Source organism: Rhipicephalus microplus, chromosome 2 (genome assembly GCF_043290135.1).
Source record: "Rhipicephalus microplus isolate Deutch F79 chromosome 2, USDA_Rmic, whole genome shotgun sequence".
In the NCBI taxonomy this organism is placed as follows: Eukaryota; Metazoa; Arthropoda; class Arachnida; order Ixodida; family Ixodidae; genus Rhipicephalus; species Rhipicephalus microplus.
In genome coordinates this window covers 266312909-266339865 of record NC_134701.1, presented here as the reverse complement: position 1 = coordinate 266339865, position 26957 = coordinate 266312909, and the positions used below count along the sequence as shown (strand labels likewise).

The following is a 26957-nucleotide window of genomic DNA, read 5'->3' as shown; positions in this document are numbered from 1 at the left end:
CTGGAGCATCGGCCATGAGTCGGGCGGATCATACGTACTGGATTTATTATTAATATTTAGCGGAGCTAAAATAATTTCGAGATAATTTTTTTTATGTAATGTTAATAATGAATGATTGTAAATTTTAGTTGCACTATTTTGTGCTTGCTTGCTTGTTCATATATGCTTTGGCTCGTACCCACTATGGAGGATTCGCGATTAAAATGGGGGTTATTGTAATGGTGAAAAGCGAATTATTTTAAAGTTTTGATGAAGAAAATATATTTATTCAGTCATCTGGGGAATATAAGAGTGGATAATCATAAGGTGACTTATGAATAAAGTAGGTAAATAACTAATAACTTAAAGGAGTAAATGGATGGCAATTTCAAATAACTAGAATTTCGTTACTTAAAAGAAAGAAATTTTAACAAGCAAACTTTCTTGTGTCTCTGAGAAATTGACAAGCTGCTACAGGCAAACGCTCCTGTTGCTGCGGCCCAGAGAAGAAGCCCCCCAAGGGAAAGGATATTTTCAGAATTAAGGGTAATGTTTAATTCGGTTGTCGGCGCTCGTCTTGTGCGTTTCTTCTTTCTTTTTGTCTTCGTTTTACGCGGGCGCTGTTCCTTCACAAGATGTCTTTCAGTTGTTTTCTCGTGCGCAGGGCGAATGTTCAATAAAAGCTCTTCCTCTCATCCGCAAGTCGCAGGCAAACATAGGACTTTACTATCCACTGCAAACAAAAGAAAATGAAGGAACAGGCTTATTAGTTGCACAATACTGTTGCACTTTTGCGACGCTGCATAGAGCATCCCTTATACTTCCGATGTACAGGGCAGTCTTTCTCTTTGCATATATTGATTCGGCGTCGGCAGCTTTCGCTGCACTGCGCGGATCCCAGGAAACGGTGAGCGATCGCCCACGTGCGAAGTGTTCAATTAGAGCATCGCGTTTCGTCCTTGCCTCTGCCGCGAGCAGTATGGCAGGCATGACGGTGGATGCGCGCGCTGCAGTTGCCATTTTGCCTGCAGGGCTCGGTCGGTCGAGCGGGTCGGTGTGTGGGCGTGAGTTCGGTATACTTCGCGACCAATGATGGGCCGCTCATGGTCAAAGCCGTCTGCACAACGCGTACACGGAGTTTTGTTGAAAGACCTTACACAGAAAGGAAAAGAAAAATCGGGTGTCCTTTCCCTATCGGAAATAAAAAAAAAATGGGGCAAGCGAGGCTGTGCACGTGCCTCGCGTACTATACCTTTGTTTCTTTCTCATTGCGCAATGGATCCGCTCGATTGTTCCCTTTCTCAATGCCGGGAATCAGACCTTCATCCACGTGCTGAGTAGTGCTAGTACTCGTTTTTTTTTTTTTTTTGCTACATGCAATAACGAGGGTCATGCGTTCCTATAGCCGGGAAACGAATGAGTGTGGCAAACATGAAATTACATGTTACTTTGATAAAAAAAAAATATTTTTTAAAAATCAGGTTGCTATATCAGAAACTTTGGCTTATCGCCGATAAGCCTGTATCAGGTTGCCATATGAGAAACTTTAACTTATCGCCGATAAGTCTGCGATCGGAAGAAATAGTTGTTGGAGTTTAACCTCCCAAAACCATGATGATTATATGTGGGCTTTAACGTCCCAAAACTACCATATGATTATGAGAAACGTCGTAGTGGCGGGCTCCGGAAATTTCGACCTCGTGGGATTCTTTAAGGTGCACCCAAATCTGAGCTCACGGGCCCGCAGAATTTTTCGCCTCCATCGAAAATGCACCACTGCATGAGAGATGCCGTAGTGCTATAGGCTGCGGAAATTTCGTCGACCTGGGATTCCTCCGAAGCGACGCACCGTTACTTTTAAAAAACACAACGGGCCTCAAGCATTTTCACCTTCATGGAATATGCGGACGGGATTCGAGCACCATGACCATGCACTAGAGCGGCCAAGCCCGCGATCGAGAGCGCATCAGTCAACTGGAAAACGGCGCGTACAAAAAATACGCACGTGACCGCGGCGCAAATTCGGAGGCCGCACCTCTGTATCCGCTCGGCGGGTTTTTCGCGTATGCATTGCTGCCACCGAAATCTGCGACTATAGCAGCGAGCTTCGCTAGAGAAAGAAAAAAAAAAACAGAAAATTGGCCCCGTATCTGCATGTAATCTGCAAATGTCGTCGAAAGACGAGAGTCTTGCGCGTGGAGAGAGTGAATAAAACATTTATTTGATGTTCTGCGCAAGAAAATCGGTGAATGGTATTCCGGAGGTGCTGCGTTAGAGCGCCTTGAGCGTGCAGCGGAGGCGAACGAGCGCATCAAGTTACGTCACACGTGAGACACGAGCGCCATCTGGCAGTTTCTATTGGAAAACAAAGCGCGTGGCCGTGCGCGCCCGTCTCACAGGTGATAAGGTGTAGAACGCGAGGCGACGGGTAGGTGCCACCACCGTCTTGTCTTAGCAAAGCGTTGGAAACACTCCCCGTTCCGTGCAAGCGTTGCATGGTAAGCGCAGCGGGATAATCGCTACGGTTTTTAAAATTATTTATGTATGCGTTTTCTAGTAGTAAGAGATGCATATGCAGAATATATGCGTGTTGTTATGGTGCCCCAGACATGCGCAATAATTGCTTTTTAATTGACAATTGCACAAGTATGAACGCTCAACATGCGGAATGGCAAATGTGGACGGATGACTGCGTTCTCGCTTTTACAAATACACGCTCACATACGATTTTTGTTGCTTGAATCATCTGCGTGCGCCTTACATAGTTGCTGACCTATAAGCAGCGGTTGGATATCCTTCGGGGGGGGGGGGGGGGGGGAGTAATACACTATAGCTGAATGGAAATACAAATTCGCAAAAAAAACATGAGGGGGAGGGAGTCAGTGCGTACACTTCAAAGAAAAAAAAGAGCAGTGGGAGGGGGGGGGGGTATGTGCATGTGTTACTCTATTCGGTGAGTCCTTATACTGGCCATGTATGTATATGGCTCTCTATGGATAGTTAAGGTAACTCTTTGTGGAAGTTGTTAAACTCTCGCCGAAGAGTCGTGGCAGCCAAAAGAGAGTTCACTTGGCTAGGGTAATATACGCGGCCATAGTGAGGACTGGCAAATAAAAGTCGCCCCCCCCCCCCCTTCTTTTTTTCAATGTAGTACGCGCACGCGGAAGGGCAAGCGTCGTGCAATGCTCAATACTCAATAACGTCTGGAGCGGCACACATTTGAGTTACCTAGCTGTAATCACAGGGAAACACCTGCACTCACATGTCGCCAAACATCTTAAGAATAGCATGCTAGAGGCATGCGAAGTCTCGCGCCCAAATTACCAGATTTTCACTAGGCTTTTGTATTCCGTCCGCCATCTTTTGCCGCTTCACAGCATTTATGCGTGCAAGACCGGCGGGCCAAGAACAGCTTTCTTTCTTTCTTTCTTTCTTTCTTTCTTTCTTTCTTTCTTTCTTTCTTTCTTTCTTTCTTTCTTTCTTTCTTTCTTTCTTTCTTCCCGGTTTTCGATTGTGCCATGGAGAGGCCTTCCTCCAACCATCATCGAAGAGCGTGCATTGGCTGAACGCCAAAACACGCTGTTACTGTGTGCTTATCGCGCGCGCTTTCAAAATTGCCCGGGACCAGTCCCTCCCAGATTAATTCAAATCCCATTGCGCTTCGCGGACAGAGAGTGGTAATTGCTGTAGGCCCCGTGGCGTTCTATTTTAGCTCTGCGCTGAGCACCACCGGGCCAGGCCTCCTCGTGATTTCGCATCGATTTAATCTCCTCAGATCGGTACGGCGCGACGGTGGGGGGGCTTTAGCTATAGCGCAGAGCTTTCTCCGTTTTCAACGCACTCATGATCGTCCATGTTGCCAACGGGTTTTGCTGTCGCCACTTAGTAGCAGTGTAGTATACGGGCATTGCGGTGTGCCATTCTGCGTATAATCGTCAATGACCTCAGACGGGAGCAGTCTCGCATTATGGGCGCACTATTCACGGCTTCGAATTGCGCGGGTTTTGTTTCTCTCCCGGAGTATAGGGTCGAGAACGCCTTTGTGCCAGCGATCTTAAACGCGTGATCTGCGGCCCGTATACGAAGCCCGCGGACCTTTCGCACCCAATAAGTTTTTGTGACTTTGCTAAGTGGTACTCGTATTATTTTCACTCCTGTTGCGATTGATAGCGTTTTGTTCGGGTACGCTTTACAAAGACGGCACTGGTCTCAAACATGTTTTTTTTTTTTAAGTGCGGAGCGCTGCAGGGGGCCGTGGGCTGTAGTATGCTTTCATTTAGGAAACTCTGAATGTAAGGGCTTTGGTGACGGGCTTGTCAGGATTTCCTCGTTGTCATGACTTGACACTGCAGTCGTATTCGTCAAAAATGTTTTACAAATTTTGGTCGACACCATAGCAAACTAGAATATTCTAGTTCACTATAGTCTACACCAATTAAGGATAGATAGATAGATAGATAGATAGATAGATAGATAGATAGATAGATAGATAGATAGATAGATAGATAGATAGAAAGGAAGAAAGAAAGAAATGTACCGAAGCATAGTGGCGCCAGTTCTGTGCCAGCGTGAAAGAAGACGTTGACGTCCGTGTGTGGCTCGTGCTTGCCGGGTTCCTGCCTGTACCAGCTTGTTGCGGCTAACGCAACAAGCTGGTAGGAAGGAAAGAAGGAACGCAGGAAGGAACGCAGGAAGGAAGGAAAGAAGGAAAGAAAGAAGAAAGGAGGGAAGGAAGGAAAGAAAGAAAGGGAGGAAGGAAAGAAGAAAGGAAGGGAGGAAGAACGCTCGAAGTGCCTTTCGCTCAATAAGAAATGCTTCGCATTTGACAATCATCTTGGTCTTCTTGCTCCAGTCTTCTCTAAAAGATTTGTACTATACATGCTCGTGCGGTATGCGCTTCTGCCCAGCCCAAAGCTCGCATGTTCACGTGACAACTACACAGCAGCTTTGCAGCTGCTCCGAGCACGGCGCGTTGGTGCCAGTTGTCACGTGATCTTGGAGCAAGGATGGTGGCGAGCTGTGGGCTGGGCGGAGCCTATGTGCCCTGACGTCGCTACGAGACCTCAGCATGTCGACAGCGCCTACAGCTGTTTTACAAATATGGAATAGGTCTATATGACACTGCTCCCCCCCCCCCCCATCATTTGCCTCGGTTTTCCCTGAAAAAAAAAAATGGATCCGTGTTTTCAATGATTCGCAGCGCCTTTTATGGATATGCCCGTTGAACTATAACGTTTGCCTTGCGTGTAGTTAAATGAGGTGCATTTTTCGGTGTCAATTCTGGATTGAAATCTGAGTAGCTGTATGTAAGCGCTTCTGACCTTTCCATCTGAAGCAGCAGGAAACAACATTACATTACTAACTCTTTACCGGGGGAACGCTTGTGTAAGCGCGTATGGCAACCCGTATCTGACATCATCTACCCAACACTTGTGATCGAAAATGCCCTACTTTTATTTCTATTTTATTATTTTATTTTTTGCCTGCTGTCGCGCACTGATTCGACAAGACTTCGTTAAAAGCTTCGTTCCGGGCTTATTTCTATATGTGTTCGATGTAATACAGTACATTGGAAGCGCGCGGTATATCCTTGCGAAAGCTTGCATGCTGAAACACTTGTTCGGGAACATCGTCAGCAGGTGCGGTGTGAAACGCGGTACAAGCGAAGCCGACCTCTTGTGGGCGTTTTTTTTTGGTCGCGACGAGATTTTCATAACACGGAAGAGATCTTTATATAACACGCGGTTTGATGAACACGTGGGCATCGGGTAGTGAGAGGGTTGAGGTGAGTTTTTTTTTTTATCTTGCTGAATCATGTCCGAATCATGCCACCTTTTTTAGGATAGCAGAAAGTAGCGCCATTTTCACCTCCCCCCCCCCCTTTAACCACCTCAAAAAATATAAATAAATAAAACGCTATGATGTTCGAGTTTTAAAGCGTCCGCCTGCTATGCGTGAGGCACTGCGCGTTCGATCCCCTGTTTTTGCCAGGTACCCACCGAGGTGTTCTCTAATGAGCTGCAGGAGATCCGCCGCGGTGGTTCAGTGATTGAGGTGTTCGGCTGCTGAGCAGAAGGTCGCGGGTTCGATTACGGTCTCATTTGGGCGGAGGTGAAATGCCAGAGGCTGCTGCAGTGTTCGATGCAGTGTCAGGGCACGTTTAACAGAAACCAGATGGTCGAAATTTCCGGAGCCCTATGCCTCGTAATCATATGCGGTTTCGGCGCGTAATTCCTCCAGTATTATTATTATTATTATTATTATTATTATTATTATTATTATTATTATTATTATTATTATTAGCTAGAGAGAATTGGGCATACGCTCATCTGGTTATGGTGGTATTGCCCTAATCTTCTTTCACGTCCCACGTTCGCTTATATACTATTCAAGGGTTGGTACAGAAAAGGTGTGAGTAGTAGGTGGAGGGGGGGGGGGGCTGTAGTTTGAACAAAATGCCAGGGCTAGAATATTGCCATATGAAATGTCATCTCCATATTACGCATTTATGTTTACTTCTGAGGATGATTTCGCGTGAGCGTTTGAAAAAAAAAAACATATTGATACCGATCTTCAGAACGACTATAAATTCTACAGGCACCGATTTTGTAGTGCAATTTTTGTTCCACGATTATGTTTCAGCTTATGCGGTGGCCACATGGGGTGCATCACTAATAAATGTTTGTGACCACTCCTGTGCGATTCTCGATGAAGCGTTATTAATTGTATTGCATATCTGCCAACTCTCTGGGATTTTTCGGTAGATTCCCGGATTTTAAGGATTCCTTGCGTCTGTACGGTTAGGAGGAAAATCCCCCAGAAATGAAAATTCCTGTGCTTTATCTGGCCGCATTGAAAAAAAACAATCAAACCCAGTCCGATCCAGGCTTCTTGTGAAACTCTCGGCACTATCTCTTTAGGAAGCGTTGATGTAAACGTGCACTATAATCTCGTCGATAGGAATTCGCGATATAACAGTTGCATGTAACTACCGCATGTCACAACGACCCACTGGCATTGTGCAAGTACATTTTCGCAACCAAGGGCGCCCCCTTAACTTTCTGTTTTGTAGGGGGTACATTCGCGTGAACGGCGATTCGTGAAGGAGAAGGTCTCCATGACCGACAAGAGTCCTCCCTCAACAGTGTGTATGTGCAAGGTCGGTTGACTCGGATAGGTGGGACCTGAGTGCGCTAAAAAGAAAAAAAAAGGAAAAAAAAGCAAGAAATGATCTTAAACTGCTGGTGTGGCGGGAGAACGGGAGCAGCTCCCCCTCTATCCTGACGTCCATGCCTGCGCAACGCGGATTTGCCACTTGCTCCACAAATCAAAGCTCGCGCCATCCGTTGGTGCGCGTAGCTTCTCCGCATTGCCGCCAGGTGGCTTCGCCACCAAAACAACCACAGCAGCGGGCCGCTTCCGCGAGGCAGGGAAGGGAGCGCGGCGGTGGTGGAGGCGTGGAGGCGTGGAGGCTGCTTCCTCGGAAGATCAGCTGGCGGCTGCACTGCAGCTCACGCGTGTTCGGCGGACACTTGTGGCAGAAAACGCACATCACCCGGCGCCCTTTAAACGATGGCTTTCCACAGCGCCTGCACACGAGCCGTGTCAAAGCGTGTATCAGGCGCCAAAGCGTTCCGCGCACCGTCGATGGCTCGTGGTAAGGCTGCGGCAGCTTCGACATCGATGTCGTTCCGTGAAATGCGTCACGCTTGGTTTTACGATTGGCATTTGACTCGTTCTCTTCTAGTACCCGATCGAGCGCTGCTCGTCCGTGCCTGTCGTCGAACGCACTCGACGTCATTCAGAAAGTGAAAATGTGCCTTTGTTATTTTTTGTGTTTTCGCAGCCGACACCTCTTCGGTTTGTGATGGCAGTATTCCGAGGTGGTGGGACATACTGCTGACGACCGACTGCGTTTGAACGGCGGCGAGACCGCAGCGGGTACGTGTTTTTATTTTTTTTTTTACGCGGGATTTCGTCCCGTACTTCCGCGATGATGAGCGCGGCGTCGTCCTTATCGGGACGTGCAAGCCGCCGGGGATCGATTCCGCGCGCGCTTCTTCCCTGCCATGGACGCGGTGTGTTGAAATCGTGTTGACGGAATCGACCGCGACCTTTCCCAACGCAGCGCGCGTGTGCCGTTCCTAGCTGAACTCGCCCCCCCCCCCCCCCCCCCCTTTTTTTTTTTCTTTCTCCGCTGCAAGCGATTGCATAACCTTAGCCCCAGTTGAGATCGCGCTTCTTCCTTGCAGCTTTGCCTGCCCCGTGCTATCATTGAAGCCGCTCGTCGTTTCGAGCAGGGGTCTTTGAATACCCCCGGATCGTTAACTGATGCTCGACGCGTTCAGGTCTTTGCTTGTGGCTGGCGTGTTTGAAGCCTACCTACCACGTGCGTTGGCCCACGAGTCACTTGTAAACACAAGAGGGCGATTTATTATTGAGTGTTTCTGGATCACAGTTCAGACGTGCATGCCGTAATCCGGCTTTCACTCTTCGGCTGACGCGCGAAAACGCGCCAAAGTTTGTGATTACTTTTATTTATTGAGCTTTTGGACGGGCGAATGACAAGATAAGTGTCCGATCCTCACTACACGCTTGTCCCAAACGAAGATTACTCGACGCGCAGCTCGTGAACTACGACGCGGCTCGTCAATTGGTCCCATCAATTGTACATTAACGCTTTCGTTTCGAGATCGCGATTCTACCATTATGCGCGCTCGTGTCCGTATTAAAGCTTTGGCGTTGTCTAATGAATGCGGAACCGTTGCTGACGTTTATCCGCCGCAACAACAAGGTTTTACAAGTCTTGTTCTCAGCAAAACGTGCGTGTATTGCGAAGAAGCCGAATACGGCAAGGTGATGGCGCAAATAAGTAGGGTTTCCGGGTTCCGTTTGATTTTCATAAAAGCGAACTTATATTTAGAGCCCGCGTTGTTGCCTGTTGTTTTCGGTTATTTTTATAGAGTTTATTTCATTTTTTTGTTTTTGAGGGGACAAAAAAGAAGCACCTACGGACTAGACGAAGCACTTTTCTTTTTCAAGGATCACAGTTCTTCTTTTCATGTAGTTTCAGGAATCACCTGCCCAGGTGATTCCTGGAAGCTGTAAAGATTAGTTGGCCATGAAACTACCTGTGCCTAACTAAATAATGTAATTAGCTTCGATTGACAGATTAAAAAGAAAATGACGACACATTTTCGAAGTTGCAGCACATGCAGGTTGTAATTAATGAGTATTACGGCATAACTACCGAATCGACACAAATTTGCATTATGCAACACATGAGATGGGCGCAAGTGTCGCTCAACAATTCTAAAAACACGCTACACATTTTGTGATTGCACAGCTGTAGCTATTGTGACAATAAAAAGAAAGGAATATCAGACCTCTAGAATCTGTCATATTCACATCACTGTATTTGTGAGAACGTAGATACATGTATTCCATTGTTCTATTGCGCATATTTTTCGCCTTCAAAAAGTCTGCATGTCTTAGTGGTCAACAGAACACAATAGCGATGCAATTTTGAGGTTTGCTGTAGCTCGTTTTATAACAAAAGTATAAATAACAAGAAAAAAACCTTCACGAAGCCTACTACTACGTAATGTTGTACTGTATTGCTGCTGTGCCGTGCCAGTCTGCTGTAAAGCTGCTTTCTTTTTTTTTTTCCCTACGATGAACAGCTGTGTTGTTTTGAATTTCGCCAGTGCATGTGAGTTAGGTATATTTTTGAAGACTGCTAGTCTTCGGGTCTCGAGATGATCCCCCAGATTTATTTCATTTTCTGGACATCTTCTTTAGTAAATAAATCGCTCTGTGCTTTGTTTTTATTTTTCTAAATTGATGCTGCATTGTGAAAAGAAGAAGTCGCTCGACCGAGAACTCGCTCTACCCTTCACCTGGTATTAAGGATAATCATTTATAGACCTCGTGCCTGTTGTCCTCAAAGGGCATGTAGGTGGCATTTCAACACTTGGAAGCATTTTTCTAGCTCTGGAAATTTCCTAGCCTGAATGGTAAAACGGTAATAACTATTTCAGATTCGCACGAGAGAATCCTTACAAGCTGCATACACAGACCACTTTTACCTGCAGAGTTTGCACGAGGGGTTTACAGAAACTTGGGTTTTTGCAAACTGCCCTTGTGAATAAGCACAGATTTGCTCTGCTGTAAACTGGCTATAAGTTATGATGTCCCATTAGTTTTTATGGTCATAGTGGATATACAGTCTCAAAATTCATCTGATGCTTTAATTTTGCTAATGTATATATTCCATTATTGTACTTGCAAATACTGAAGCCTATAGTTCAAGGTATCCTTATTTATACAGACGCAGCAAATATTTATTTTTTAAAAACTGTCAATGGTTGCAGCTGGCCCAACAACTAGGGTATGTTTACTTCAAAGACACATTCCATATTGGAATATATTTCTTGAATGTTTCATTTGATTTGCAACACAGGCTGCTGGAACAGCTATCTCTGGTGGAGGTGATGTAACAGCTTATGCATGAAAGGATACAATAAAGCAACCGCTACCGCCAGTAATTATTTGTTGTTACTACTGTCGACCAAAAGTGCCACAGTGCTCTAATTTAAGTAATATGATATAGCGGAAAGAAAACAGCTCAAAAGACATAGCGCAAGAAAAAGGAAGATGCAAAAAAAATGAAATTGTTTTCCTTGTGCTCCGTTTTTTTTTTGTGCTACTTTATTTTTGCAACATCGCCTAAACATGCACTTTAGCCTAATGTGCCATGTTTCAGACAAAGCTAGCTATAACACTACATTTTCTTTAATAATTGTGTTTTCTCTGTCTTGAGTGTTGATTAACTTGTCCTACTTCTCTATCACATTCTTTTGACAACAGCGCCTGCTGCAAACTGCATATCAAAGCTTAGCAAGGATTCTATTTTGAAAATAATTCAATACGTTTGTATGTATGTGTGTGTATGACACATAACAATTGTGATTTTATGTTTTATCGCATGTAAGAAACAGAAGCAGGCAGCAAAATCTGCCAAATGAACTGTCGGTCTGACGGAGTTGCAAGCTCCGAGGTTTGCAATGTACAGAACGCAACTTTTACACCATCTGCGTAAGAAAGTGCAATAAAATATTAAAAATTACAGAAATACTTAATATTCTCATGAGCAATGTATCAGTGTGTCAATACATTGTACATGCTAAATGAAAACAATGTGGCATGCCATGTGTAGCTCATAGAAATAGGACATGAAAAAATTTTTGTATACATAACTTCATGAGGGCTTTCAATTACAAAAATGTGAACTAGTCAACTTTCTCTTTAGATGGAAGCCCATAGGGAATGGAGCCATTTCTGTTTTAATCATTCTTTAAAGGAAGTGATTTCTAACTACTTCAGCTGCGCATCTCCCACAGGGCTTTGGGAATAGTTCTTTATATACTGTTTGTGCGCAATTGTGCAGGGTGGCTGGCGTGTTGGGGAGCAAGAGCGTGTGACCGTGGCTGCCTGGGAGGAGCCGCCTGCGATGCCTTTCATAGAGGACGACCTGCTCTGGTGCCCCAACACTGACGGCAAGATGGTCGACCTCTCGTGCCTGGTAACCAACCATTTTTGTTGTGTGTTCAGTGTGTATGTGTGCATGCTGTCCGCGAAATCACTCTACACAAGACACTCCTGGTTTGTTTTTCTATGTGAAGCTCTTGTCACCTCTTACTGTGCGCTTTTGGGTAGCCAGGTACTTAAATAGGCTTCTGTCTTGCCTAATTCAGGGCCTCCTCATTAAAGGGCCAGTAAACAGTCTCTGACTTTTTTAACGCCTCTCAAACACGCTCGCCAATTTGTACAGTAGACTGCATCGATCACATTTTTCTAATGTTACAGTGCTGCGCAGACCCTCCATTTCGAAAAACAATTCCTGCGCCAATTTCCTTCACCTGACATGTCCCCCTCATACACATAGTGACGCAAGCTTGCCCACGGGCAACTTTGCGTACCAGTGAGCTCGTCGATTGGTCCCTACTAAATGGTGCCTTGGCTCTGCAGTAATACAGTTTTAGCTGTGCACTGTGCATTTTTGTTTTCATGTGCTACCCTCATTTTATCATGCATCAACTCGCCCAGTCAGCAGTACTTGCCCTCTATGCTTATATAAAGCCCGAGGCTACCGGGAGAAGCGGTATTGCCAGAATGAAACCCTCTGAGATAAGGAGGCGTCTTGCTACTTTACCGCTAAGTGAAAGGTGCTCCTTGAACCGCTCTTTCTTACTCTTCCTTCCTTTGCCACTATGACACGTGCTCATGTCAAGGATGCCTGCTCGGTCATTGGATGCGCAGCAATGACGTATCACTGATGTCGTGTCACGTTGCTGAAGTGGGTAATGTCACGATGATGGCCTACGCCTTCTGTCCCCTTTGGCGGAGAAGCACGGCGAGGCCACGCAGGCCTTGGAAACCATCCGAAGCGGATGTTTTAACCCCTTTTGGCTCCTATTATAGCTTGTATTCCCAGACTTCTTGCGGCAGCATGTTCACAAAGCAAAGGTGCACATATTTCTCTTCATAACAATTTTTGGACCTCAGTGTTGTTTACTGGCCTTTTAAAAATGTCTAGTGGTGAGGTTTCGAACCAAAGTACCATAGCAGAACAGTCATGTACACCAGCGAAGTCCCATAGCAGAACAGTCATGTGCACCGTTTCTCATACTGCACATGAAGTGCATTGTCAAGCTCACCACTGTTTATTGCTCCAGCAGCTGGTGTTAACTGCTTCGAACTTACACCAAAGTGACGTTGAGCAACTGAAAAGAATAAACGTTAACTTTGTGACCACCTTGCAAGACCTTGAGAAGCGATAAAGAATTTGTATGCTATCATCCTAGTGGTACTATGTAGTGATGTAGTCGGGGATCTGCCCATAGGACCGGAGCCAGCCAAGTCTTGGAGAGAAGTCGAGCAGAGTAGCCAGGGCTGGTAGTGTGAACGTTTATTTACAGTAGTATTTACATACTGGAGGTGGCGTGATACTACATGATCGAAAGTAGCATCTGTACATAAATGTAACTTCATGGAAACTCTTGATTAAAGCTTGATGGGAGCTTTTGGTAGCTTGGATTTTAAAACGTTGGTCTTCCCAAGATTCCCTGCAGGGAGAAACAATTGAGTCCAGGGCAGTCCAATGATGAGGTAGTCTTCATCTCTACCCCCCCAAAATGGGAAGGTTGAACACCGCCTCCTTCCCAACCCTGGAAAGCGGGAAGAGGCATGCCCAGTTCATCACATGGCGAGGAAAAAACACTGCACAATACACAATGCAATAATATGCACAGCACAGCACAATGACGTTGTGTCGCACGTGCAGATCAACTGCATAGTCAGGTGCCTGAAGGAAGTAAGTACGGATTACTCGGAAAAGAAAGCTTCTTAATTGCTGAAAATTTTGTCCTGGTCTGGGGTGGATTCAAAACATATTCTTACAGGATGCAACACCAATCAAAAGAAAGTAAGGATGCAACTAAGAATATTTTCTTTCTGAGAAATCCGTATGAATTTTTTGTGGCTTCGTGCTATGGAATGGGTGGTTGTACTTTTTTTCCCTTTCATAATAAGCTGTGTAATGTTCACTTTGTAATGGTCATTGTCATTATACCTGCACTAAAATTCTGGGCATCACGGACTCCTTATCATTGCACTGGTTGCTGCTGTCCCATTGCTGTTATTGTATGTCCCATTGCTGTTATCGTGTGCATGCGTACATACGTCCCAATTTGTCCTGTTCTTGTGGGTAGTTACTTTGCAACCATTAACTTGCTATATGTGCAATGGTCAATTCACATTAACTGCGAAATCGGTGGGTGTGCTCATTTGCCTGCTTTTGTTCAGATGTGGCTCCCAGGGAAAATCCAGCAGAGTTCCTTTTGCCTGCTCACTAAGACCTCTGGCATCTTCACCTCACCAGTAATGTACAGTTCTCAGCAATTCAAACACGATACTTGTAGCATGTATTTGCTAGTGCTTTTTGTGGCAACAGCCATGTGCAGCTTTGCGCTCTTTCTGCAAAAAGGGCCAGTCCTGGCCACGATGTGTTCTGCATCTCACATTTTGATTGCCGAGTACTGTACTATGCTGGTATGAAGCATTTGAGAAAATCATAGAGTCATCTACCTCCAGTATAGCATATAAAATCTGATTCTACGTTTTCAGCTTGACTTCATTGATGGTGGTATCACTTTTCATGCTCAAGCACAAAGTAATCAAGCGTGTGGGATGCCTGCAAAAAGAATGAGCAACTGCTGTGTATGTTTATTTCAAAAGTGAAAGCATCTCTCAGCATGATAAATAATTGTTGTTTAGGCCAGCAGCTAAATGTAACGTCCGAGGTCCCACAGCCAGTCAACTAAGTATTCATCAAAGCACGCCCAAGAAATAAGAATCTGCATAAACACCTCTGGCAATGTCATCTTAGCAGCCACACATACAAGTGTAAGCTGCATTGGGTAGTGGTCATCAACGAATGTGCTTGTAGGAAGTTTAGCTACTGGTTAGGCACACAAGCATACATGACAAGTCATAGAATCAGATTGTTTTTACCACTTTTTCAAATTCAGAAGCGTAGCATGAGGTAGCGCAAACTGCTAGGGTATCAGTCCGATATAGTCCGCATCAGTCTTTGCCATTCAGCAGCTGTAAAAGAAAGAGCTTTTTCAAGAATTTGGAAATAAAAACAAGTTTGTGAGGTGTAGCTGATATGGCAGTACAGAGCAAGCCAACTTGATGGAGTTAACTGAGGTCATCTAGCTAACAAAAGGCAGGCACAACCTTAAATATCTTCATTTCTATGTTCAGTTGCTCCTCTGCAGCTTTTGAGAGGATGGAGAAATCTTTCTTTCCATAGGAATGCAGTCTGTATGGGTGACACATTATGGCCTGTCTACAGTTAACCACCAGAGCTTGTCCAGAAAAAATTGTTGTGTTTGTACTTTCATTCCTTGGTTTAGCGTACACTCATACCTCAATATAACGAACCTGGATATAATGGATTATTGGTTATAACAAAGTAAATGTAGACTACATATGGTGCTGCAAACATATGTTTATAACGAATTTTTGGATAGAAAAAGTCTTTTCGTGGCACATGTGACTTTGTTATAATAAGGTGATAGTGTGTCTCGATTACCTTAAAAGGACACTTCGAATGCCCTTCTCATGGGAACACACTCTGTTTCTGCAGGGAAGGCAGCAAAGTTTGTCATAAGTCTGGCTGCGTTCTCCTCTTGCAGAGAAAGAGTTTTGACACCTAACTCAGCTTTACTCGTCTCTTCATTTTGTTATATGTTTAGTCAAAGAATGTGAGAGATAGACATGCGTATATAGACATGCGTATATGTGCAGTTACAGGCAACTCCTTTATTTTCCGCACATACTCTTTTTTAAAGAAACTGGACAGTAAGCATGACACGTGCAGTCAATTTACAGAGTGCTATGTTGTCATCATGTAGTCTCGTGCAGTGCTCTGCTTCCACTGTGCTTGTGCACTTGGCTTGGCCATGGTGGAGCACAATTAAGAATGAGGCATGACAGCCATCGCACGAATGGGTGCCTACGGGCTGTGCTCTAAAAGAGCCGTAGTTGGGGCACAGCAAAAGGCTGCGTAATTCTCAGGCACACGTGACAATATGCTCTCTCTGCAGTGAAAATGGGCATTTATTAGGACTGAAAGATGCCTCCCTTATTTTTCACTACCACTCACGATTCACGAAACACATTTAGGCGTGGCCTCAGCTCTTTGAAACTAGGATGGGCTTAGTAAGTTTCAACACATGTGATGTTTCCACAAGATATGCCTAAACTTGAGAAATGAGGCATGCTGCTTCTTGACTGAATTGTTCACACAATCAAGTGAAGTTATATTGGCTATGCTGAAACTATTGTTTGTTGGTTGTACGAACTCTCTCATTTATCTGATGCATTTTGTTTATACCTATCTTCTAAGAGCTGGCTCTCCTGCTTCACTTGGGAGCATTTCTCATTCTTCAAAGTGCTATGAATAAGTTGCAGAAAATTTCAGAGGTAGTTGGCTTTCAAGCAATTTGATGCTTAAGCGTAGAAACATGGAGGGCTGCCTTTCCTCTTATGTCTAATGGACGCACATGGAAGCACATCTGATTCCAAGTAACTGAGAACTAGACAGCATCACCCTGTGCAGACACTCACGCCAGGCCACATATACAAACGTTTGACTGGTGTTTCAGTGATTATTTGTGTTTGTACCTATTTAGTGTGATGTGACATTCTTAAATGAGTTTGAATTGCAACTGACTTTAAAGCACGCTGGTACTTAAATAAAATGTTAGAATAGCAGAGTTTACTTTTCAAATCTGTCATCTGTGTGCTTCAAGATCTGTTCAAGTATGATTTGAATTCGCCATCCCGCTATCTTAAAAAGTAGCACACTAGGGCAAGCTTGGTGCGAGTCAGTGGGCTCCGAGAAAAATTTGAAGCTGCAATGGAGGAATTGCAAAGTTTTTTGTGGTGGTCCAGACACTGTCAAAGACGAGACCACTAGCCTTAACATGAAAAAAAAATATTGTTCAAATGTGAGCATTCGTTTTTGATGTGGTTTTTGTTGTTATAAAAATGTATGGCTGGGTGTACATTTGAACATGCACGGGCCAAACAGCCGAAATCCATGACATGCCTTTTTGCATTTCTGCACCCACAGGACAGTGGGCCCAATGTGCTGGTGGAACCACAAGGGGATGTTCTACAGGAACTGACGCACACAGATCTACATGGGCTGGGTATCGATGAAGAAGAGGAGATCCTACAGCAGCTGTCTGACCCCAATTTCGAGATCGATGCCATCTTTGCCGACTTGCATGAGCCCCAGGGGGCACCGACTGCCGTTGCCGTGGCACCCCCACCCCCACTGCTCCAGCCACAGGATGATATCAATGGCATGATTCGAAAGCGCCGCCGCCGCCGAAGTGACGATGGCCCTTCAGAGTGCAATGGACTACAGCCATCATTCCAATCGGTGGGAACTTGAGCCTTTCTCCTCAACATTTTCTCTCTCTTTCACGATCCACGCCTGCATAATTTGAGACGTTTACAAAAGGTGCAGTTGCCTTTAAGTGGATCTTGCCAGTGTAAGCCTTCAGCAGATTTCTTAATTATTGCTGTTTTTATCATGCAATTATACCTGTCTGGATCACAATGCCACCTGTGCTTGAAAGAATGAGCTTGTTATACCAGAACTATCAAAATGCCTACCTTGACTACATAACTAAAAGAAACTGTTACAGCCCTAACATGCTCATGTTGGTGTACAATTAACAAGTACTGTTGTTCTTTCGAAGCAGTGAGTTGCTGATATACAGCTTCTCTTTGCAAGTCTTGAAAGTGTGCTAAGACAATGTTATTAGTGCATGTATTCTTAAAATACTAGTTAAATGTAAATGCAGTGTAGACTTGATTTTTTCAGCGTATGAAATATGATTGCGATGCTTTTTAAGAAAGAAAAGCAAAGTCTTTCTGTTTATTCTTTCTCGAACACATGCTGATTCTAAAATATTTTGGTGCCTCAGTTCCTAAAGCATGCCTCCAATCATGGTTATGTAGTATTTTAATATGACCTGCTCAAAACACATTCCAAGTGCAATGTCGATATAGTCTGTGTAATGACGTGGGTCGAGAATTGAAATAATTTGCACATCCCAAAAATCATAACTAGTGGTCACGTGATTATCATGAGGTTCTGGTACATGGCAGTCAGCTTAATTGGTCGAGCTGTGGCAAGCCAAATGATAACTCTGTCACCTAAAGCTGGACTTACACACACAACATTGCTAATTGTTTTCCTTCTTCATTCTGCGTGCAATGTGGAAATGAGCGCGGTCCTCTATGCCGGTTCTCTCATAATGCACTGAGGTATTCTGACCTTCTCTCCACAATTATCTCACCAGATTTCTCTAAGATGACCATGCTGTGGCTTGCTGCCGCTGCACCAGACTGCTGTCTGACCAGCATGTCAGCTAGCAACATCACGTGACCGCAACCTACAATTTTACTGCAGCTACAAATTGGGTCTCGAAATTGGGTTTTCTGGGTCTACCCATTAGTTTGTCCATCTGTACTTTCTGTGACAAAAATAAATAAAAGTGTTCTTGTGTGTCACAGCAATGCCCAGTGACATGCATCCTAACTGACATCTGCCATTTTAATATAGTGGATGCTGGAAAAGTTGCATTCCTTCATTATAAGCAGGAAGTGAATTTCGTGCGAGATGATGTGAGTTACCAGAAGGGCAGGAAAGTTTTCAATCGTCGAGAAGCAACAAAAAAAAAAAGGACCGAAGATTCTATGAGTCGAAAGCGCAGGTTTTTTGGCTGGTTGGTACCACATCATAAAAAACAAGAAATGGCACAAATAGCGAGACAAACATACACCATCTGTCCAATCGCTGATACAATCAATGACTAATATTTCTAATAATTTGGATGCACTGCCACATACACCAAAGAGCTAATGGTTATGGATGTATAAAGTGTATATACAGTCGAACACGGTTATATTTAACCCACATATATAGAATTTTCGGGTATATCGAACTCGTAAGCTATCCACTTGAAATTCCTTTGTAAAAGATAGAAATTAGTAATTTACATTGAACGCTATTTTTACCTGCCTTAAGATATATCGAACACGGCACGAGCTGGAAGGCGCGCTTTAGCACTCACAGTGCCTGGCGACCTCCGCGCGGCACCACACCTTCTCCAAAACCCAACATACTCTCTCGAACTTGCAGAACGGCTTTTTTTTTCCCTCATTTCTCTTTCCTTCTCTCATGCTTTCTCCGTCTACCCGTCGGCTCAGAGAGCAGGAACGAAGGAGCCGACGTCCTCCTCTTTTTGCCTTTTCTTTTACTTTTTTGTTGCTGTTTTAAGAGTTTTGTTTTGATCAGCCAACCACTGCTCGTGCCTTTTGCTGTTGCCGTCGCAGGTGGTCATCGTCTCGCGAGCGCTTTGTTGCTTCTGTTTTCACATCGCCTACGTACCACAGCATGTGTAAGACGCTGTGCCGTGCTCCTATAAGGGCTGCAAAAATTAGGCGTCTTTTCCTTCCTCTAACCACAACCACCCGCCCCATGTGCAGCATTTTTCCTTTGCGTGCGTTGTGTGCAAAGCAGCTGCGGACTCCTTGAATTGTAGACTTTTCGTGCAGCTACGGCCAGCGTCAAGAAGCACAAGACCCTTGACTTTGCTACCAAGTTGAAGGCTATTTAGCATGTTGAGGCGGGCGAGAAATGTTCGACTGTTGCGGACGACTTCAGGATACCATGGAGCACTCTGAGTACCTTGTTGAAGAACAAGGCAGATATCAAAAGAAAGGCGGCGGAGCAGCGAACCTCTAGAGCCTGTCATGTGCGCGCTTTTGGCTACGAGAATGTAGAAAAGGCACCCTATGCCTGGTTTTTAGAAGTGCGCACGAAGAACATTCGGGTGGATGGCCCGATGCTCATCGCCAAGGCCAAATGGTTTGCCGTTGCACTCGGTGAAACAACTTTGCCGACAAGACCGGGTGGCTTCACCGAGTTAAGCAGCGCTACAACATCATTCGCAAAACCGATTCTGGCAAAGGCAAAGCTGTCAGCAGCCAGGACATCCAGCAGTGGATGACGAAGGAGTCGCTGGAAATCTCTGTGAAGTTTTCTCTCACGGAGATCTTCAATGCCTGGCTAGACGTGAAGACAGACACAGTCGTCAAATGCTTCCGCAAGGCAGGCTTAGAGATGGCGGAACTTGCGGAAACCGGTGAAGATGACGACAATGAGCGCATAGACGACACGTTTCACGAGTAGTCGTCCCGCTTCCCGGCAGCAGTTGCACATCAAGTGCCTGCGAACGACTTCGAGGAAGCGGACTGCAATGTCGAGGCCGTTGCGAGCCTCGCTGACGAAAACATAGTAGCTGCGGTCACAGGGACACAGGATTCCCAGGCCGACAGCTCATGTGACAAGGAGGATCGTCTGGACAAGGCGCTGGCTACACGCGCGTACTCTGCCGCTGAAGTGGCGGCAGGGTTCGGCGTCATTCGCCATTGTATTGGCCACATGGAAGGAACCGGGCTGTTTTACCTGAACAGCCTTGATAAGATTCAGACTAGCCCCTTCAAGATTTCAAAAACGAAGAAGCAGGCCAACGTAAGCTATTTTTTTTTTTTTCATGCAAATAAATCATGCTGTTGAGGCGTGTGGAGAAGTAGTTGTTAATCTTGAATGCACCTATTGTAAGTGATGATCTGCTACAGGTAAGCTCTCGGGGCCTCTATTTTTTATATGGAATTTTTCATATATTGCAATAATTCGCGGTCCCCTTTGAATTCGATATATCCATGTTCGACTGTGTAAATATTTACATTCTTCCATGAATGCAGGTCCAAAATATCTTGCAGACTTGAATTAGCATGCTCAACTGCTGATAAACTTGCAGGTGCTTTAGTTTCCAAGTAGTCATCTTTGCTGGATGGAGTTGTATAGAGCAGCCCACGAAATGTATTGCAAAGAGGCATATCAAGAGTAGAAACAAGACACTGTCAAGTAATCTTAATTTCTTAGTTACTCCAGCAAGCTTGCCCGCAATTTCCTATCACTGTACAAGCACTGAGACACTTGATGGATGTTTTTACAAGCTTTTAGAACTATTTGGAATGTGCGTTACTTAAGCCCTTGTCAAAATTTTAGAGGACCGGTAAAGAAGTGGAAACAACCTTGAATAGTGGCTGGCTTTAAATTTCGGTAGAATGCAAGCGAGAATATGTAAAGTGTTACGTTTTAAGATTCGCTATACTCGGAGCACGTAAGCTGGTACTATAAAAATATTTTAAACTTGAAATATAATGAATCAGTGTGAGGGCAGTATGTTTACTAAGGGAGACTAAAGGCAAAGGACAATTTATGTCAGGGGGAATGCAGAATGTACGGCGTCTAAAACGGCAGTATTATCAACAGCAGTGCCTTACTAACAAAAAAATTAAGCTAGATGCCTCCGAGGTTTCAGAAAATTGTTCAATGGCCGTTGTGGCTACTGTGGCTCCTGCTACTTTCACTCTGCTGGTACTGCTGTCGGCGGCTGTGCAGTAAAGGCGGGCAACGTTGGGCACAAAAACAGGGACGTCTACGAATCCGCTCTCACGTGCGGGTTATTTAAAGCATGTTAACGCGGTGTAAACCATTAAGACCTGATTTCACTTCAAAATAGGCACTTCCTTGGCACAAACTAGCATACGAGGTTTGTGGACTGCTACTAGAACAATCAATGTCAACCTAATATTTACTTTTAGTGTCCCTTTAACCTTGAATTGGAGTAGTGTGGATTTTTCTTTGTATAGATGTTTTGACGGTGGAGCACTCTTTCACAGCAGTGAAACCATCTTTACCAAAGGTTACATGCCTATTCGATAAGTGCTTTCACAGCTTAGCATTCCTTTACTGCAATTCAACCACCTTTACAGGGGGGAGCGTTACAGGCAGACTAGTAACATTTATTTGTTTATTTTGAATAATTCGAAATTTTTGGCAATTTAAATTTGAATTGAAGCAAATTCGAATACAGTATTATTCGTTCAGTTATTCATTCAGTTATTCATTCGTGCAAGCCTAGCCTTGATGTTAAGCGCACAAAAAACTGCCAGGCCTGCGCAAAACATGCAGCACAGTCATGGCGAAAGCTAGAAGAGCAGCTTTTCTAGAGCCTTTTTAAACACTCTTGGGGCAACTACTGCAAGTACATTTGCACGGTACTCACTACGCCATAAATCATCATTTTGCGCAGTGTGGAAGCGTTTGCAATGACATTATATGCCAATCTTCGCAGAAGTGTGGTACCCGCTACTATACGCTTGTAAGGCACGATGTGCACCTTGTTGATGCTGTGGCTGAGAACGATGAAGAATTATGTGTGAGGCTTTTCTAATGGTTTGGAGCACTCAATGACCTACTCGTTGCACCATTTGCATTGTGTGATGCCTGGTTGTTTGTTCACTGTTCCAAAACGCTTTATTACACATGCTAACGCACTTCCTTAACCAACATGAAGCCTGCACAGGGTAAGCTTGCAACGGTGTTTCAAGCACGAGCATAGCTTATTGGTAGAGCACTGGGCTGCCATCCGAAAAACCCGGGTTCGATTTTCATTCGGTTCTCAGTGTTTTTTTTGTGTATTTAGTCATTTTTGTTTTCTTATTTTGCACAAAAGTGGTTACGGAAACTGGCAATGGCGGACAACTATGGTGCTCTACAGAATCAGCCCTTATTGTTATCTCAGAATAGCTCTCGCTGTGAAACAAGCTAAAGCTACGAAAGACTTGAGTACATAGCAATGTTACATTGTGTTTTGTGACATCTTTATTTCTGTGTGCTAAACCTCAAAATATGCAGGACCAACCATCCCACCTGTCTATTGTTCAATTTTGTTATCGCTTTGACTAAATGAACAGCGGAAGCAATACCAAAAGAGGAAATGACATACACAAGAGAAAGATCTAGCACATGTATTCAAAGTTGTTTAATGGCATCCTATGGTGTTACGAAACAGAGATCGTCAGACAAGGGCAGCAACGCATCCAGCATGTTGCATCTTATAGCCATGAAGGAATAGACACATGTGGCCTCTGCATGACTTTTTCATTGCACTTATAAACCTATATTACATCCCCCGTATGCTATGTGGAGCCGCAGCTGTTGCACCACTGCAACAGTTATTGAAAGAAATACTAATAGCATAACGATTAAATTCATCTATGTTCACAAAAGGCTGCTTTTACTTTAAAAGGGAGCTTGGTAAGATAGAAAACATGCAGAAATAAAAAAGTCTAATGGCAACATGGCTCTGCCCAGTTATAATGACATAAATCAGTCTGGTGGTGTCCGCTCAAGCCTTGTAAATTCTTAAATTTTTAAACATGAAGTATATTGTTCACAGTATTGAATCAATACGCTATACATCCATTTAGAAGTTGTGCAAGGCTGCTCTATGGCCGTTCAATCACTATTGTTGAACTATTTGAGCACTTTGGCAAAATGGCACACTGATGACTTTTACAACCCATTATACGACGTATTCCAATTTTAAGTCTTCTTTATTATCTCTTTGACAGCCACTTGCTTGCATTAAGGTGTAGCGAATGAATTCGTTCCTGGAATTTCTGTATTTTGTGGTTTGCAGGTGACTGTGAAAGTAGAGCCAGGGTTAAGTCAGGCATCATGTGTGAAGAGTGAGCGCCAAAATTCAAGCACCACTATCCACCTTCCAGACAGCACACAGGATATCGGCAGCCCAAGCTTGACTCAACTCAGCCCATGTAAGTTGGCCTGTCTCCTGGCAGAGCAGAACATTTGCTTGCTGGAAATTCGGGTAAAGAAACGACACACAAATTGAGAAGTACGGCGAACTGTACAGGGTGTGCCGATATGATAAAGAGCACACAACCAGTACTTAGGCTACGATTACTATGATAGTTTGACTTCTACCTTAAGATACACCTACACTTGCTGGTACCGCCGATTGCAGACTGTTTGCAAATAGTGACCAAAAGGTGACTAAAGGGGACCAATGTTCACTCCTCCATGCAATTTACGCCATGGTTCATATACACATGGTTTTTCAAACAGCACAAAAAGGAGACACTGAAAATAGACCACCAAACAGGTGCTGACTTCCAACATGTGCTCCCTTTCATATCGGTTCTCACTGTACACCGCACCAACAGATGTACTACTACCAACTGTGGGAATTGAGGCTAGCCCGCCGCCTTTGTGCGGGCTTTGCCGCCTCTTTCTGCGTTCTCATGTCCCAACATGACTCCTCTCCTTTGTGGTCTGCCGTGCTGGGGAAGCGGGGAGTGACGTTTAACCCCTCTCAGCCGGTAGCGAATGTCAACTGTGGCGCCGCGCACGGAGTCTCTTGGGACGTTTTGCGTGCGCGCGTCGGGAGCGAGAGAACCTCTCCGGGGACTACATGGGGTAAGCACACATTTCTTTTCCATCCGTCGGCTCCCTTTGTTTGGGGCTCGTTCCGACTTCGCCAACAGCACCTTGCGCCAGCGGCGAACGCTTACCTTATGTCGCCCACCCTTCCGAGCGCTAGGCCGAAGAGCAGTGCGGTGTCCTAGTGCGTGGTTAGGCTGCACCGATCCGTATCATTTCGAAGCCAACGCGAGCACTTTAGCCCTCGCTTGAGCAACTGGGCCTTTGTCCCGGTGTCTCTGTGTATCACTTTTTCTATGGAGACGTGCTTGTGGCACCCCTGTGTTGTACTTGTCGCCCGGGGCGTGGATAAGCCCATTTGCTTTTGACAATGAAGTGTTGACAATGAAGTGTCAATGAATTGACAATGAAGTGTTGAGACCTTGAGCAGTATCGTGTTCTCGCCACGGCGACAATTAGCGCATTCGCTGCGGCTCGCTAAGACCGAACCCACGCTATTGGCCATACTCCTTCAGGATACATGTATACAACACAACATAAATTCATATGCGAGTGAATCGAAAACAACTAAATTCTACATATAATTGCATTTCTAAATACAATTGAGTTTTTTAACCCCTTAATTTTTGACAAGCTCAGCTAGTGCTTGCCCAACTGTGGCAAAACAGTTTTGGAGGACTTTCGCTCGTCTGCTTGAAATAAAATGTTCTAACGATCGTTTTGAACGAGACTTGCTTGTCTCCAGGCTTGCTGGTGTGTTGCTTCATAGATGGCAGATTCGCTGAGAATTTTCTTTTATATTTAACCACCATTTCGCATTTTTTCACAATTTAGAAAGTGTTGTTCAGTGAAGGTGATGCATGCGTTGCTCATGCAATGACGTAGAAAAAGTCTCATTACTGTACACCTCTTCAGGCGCTAATTTTTCAGGTGCTGAAGATTAATTTGACAACTTGATGTGTTATGTTCGCCAGTTTCTCTACCATGGCATTATTTTGCGAATCATGAGACACTAATAGGCCATGAGTCATGAACTTCATTGTGCTAATTTGATTAATAGATGCCTGAATTTTTTTTCGTCAGTCATAACATGTTTTCTTTTAGAAACAAAAGATTCAAAATCAAAATTTTAAAAAATGAACAATATCAGACAAATTCTTTCAAAAATTAAATATTAAGGAGTTAAGATGGTTAGGTGAGGCTCAACGACATGCATTAGCACTGCATATCACAATCCCGCATAACATTCCTGTGCTTTACACGTGTTTTAACAGGCCTTTTCTTGTTTACATTTGAATTTATGCTTGTGGCCGCCCGCAGGGGGCCAAAATGAACATATCACATATTTACAGTACCTTCTACCACAATAACCCAGTGGGGCAAGCTCGAATCATCAAGGCTTTGATACACACAGGATACAATAATTGCATTGGTCCTCGTGTTTAAAAACTCCACATTTGAAAGACACCGTACCAAGATAATGAGCAAAAGGAGGCATGAAAGCTGTGTGCTATAATCATGAACTTTAAGAGACACTGAATAGGTATGTGAAATAAACTATGCTTCAAAAGTTGGCTTGGCAACCTTTCCTGCTATGCAAGAAGTCCTTGTAAGAAGGAAAAAGAGGTGAAAAATTTTAAATGGGTGGTTACAGCACACTGAAGTACCCACAGAAATCCACTATAACATCATGTATATATTGGCTTCATCTTGTAGTGACCCTTTAACTGTTTATTGGTAATGAATAATTGTAATACATTCTAAAAGCATCTCACTTCCGAGCTTTGATAATCTATTTTGCGATGGGACAACCCAAATACGAGAAAACAATCTAATATGTACTTTGTAACACTGACAGACTAGCACCCGAGTTGCAGCGGCCAGTGCTGTGAAGGAAAGCTTGGCTTGCAATTTCGTCAGTATAACTTACGTTTCTACCAAACCTGTGAGAATATTCAATGAGGGAAAAGCACCTTGTCGGTCCAAGCTAATCTAATATTCCTCTGCAGTGTCTCTTTAATGCATGAATTATGATGGTGAAATTGGTATAGGAACAAATATCAAATATGTGAGAAGATAACGTGTAGCAACCTGTCAGTGCAGGCGTACTTTATTTCATGCAATCATGTAGAGCACTTATAATTACTCATAGGCAAAGCCCATAGCATTTAGCTTATAATTTTATGCTTCCTGTACTCGTGGGTCTGACAATGTCTCTTTTGACATAAGTAATCTTTGACGTAAGTCTTGTAAACTAGTTACCGGAAGCAAAAAGACATTCATAATTAAAAGCTGCTGAAGACAGCATGCCAATTAATGAATGGCATTTTTTAAAGTTTTTCACTTACTCGTTTTGAGCAGCTTGATTAATTTATGGGGGAAGAGGCTGCACACACATAATTCAAAGTGGTCTGAAGCTTTGAATGCGTTCTGATATGTTCTGGTTGTGACTGCATTCGTTAGGGCTCCTTAGATGACCAGTTAATGTGTTCATAGCATGGAGTGTATGGTTCATTTATTGCAAGCAACTTTGAAAAGCGGCTGTGCAACTCAAGAATGGACTTTAGGAATACTACAGTTCGAGTCAATGAAATTTGATGGAAAACGTTTTTTCGCACAACGATGGACGATATGCGAATGGAAGAACCACAACAAGATGTTGATCACTGGAAATATATGACAAGATGAGTCGTCCATTGCATTGAGAATACATGAAATGGCTCAACAAATGATTGCTACGCTTGTAAATTTCTCAGATATGAATTTATATTAGGCTCCTCCAGATGCTGGCGGCACTTTTTACATCTTCTCACGAAATGGCGTTACCACAGATGAGAAACCAAGGGAATGTCAAGCAAATCAGGACATTGCTTAAAATAAGTCCTTCAAGAGACCAACAGCATCAGCTAACGTCAATCAACTTCGGTCAGCAAGGCCATCGAAGCTCCTGCAGTGTCATGACGACTCCAGCAGAGATGACACTTGGATAGAATAAACTGTTCTTCATGAT

The 26957-nt window shown here is 44.1% G+C and overlaps 1 protein-coding gene across 9 annotated transcripts in view; it reads left to right on the top strand.

The window, feature by feature from the left end:
- LOC119170029 (uncharacterized) overlaps positions 1-26957 on the top strand; it is a 246270-nt gene that overhangs the window by 80437 nt on the left and 138876 nt on the right. For 4 of the 9 annotated variants that reach the window (XM_075880925.1, XM_075880932.1, XM_075880966.1 and 1 more), the window contains exons 2-5: positions 7826-7920; positions 11429-11563; positions 16685-16999; positions 23187-23322. In XM_075880925.1, the coding sequence (XP_075737040.1) occupies positions 11492-11563; positions 16685-16999; positions 23187-23322 (523 nt within the window). In that variant the 5' untranslated portion in view covers positions 7826-7920; positions 11429-11491. Of the gene's footprint in view, positions 1-7427; positions 7637-7825; positions 7921-11428; positions 11564-16684; positions 17000-23186; positions 23323-26957 lie in introns of those variants that run through there. The other 5 variants (XM_075880943.1, XM_075880962.1, XM_075880954.1 and 2 more) reach the window with 2 other exon arrangements.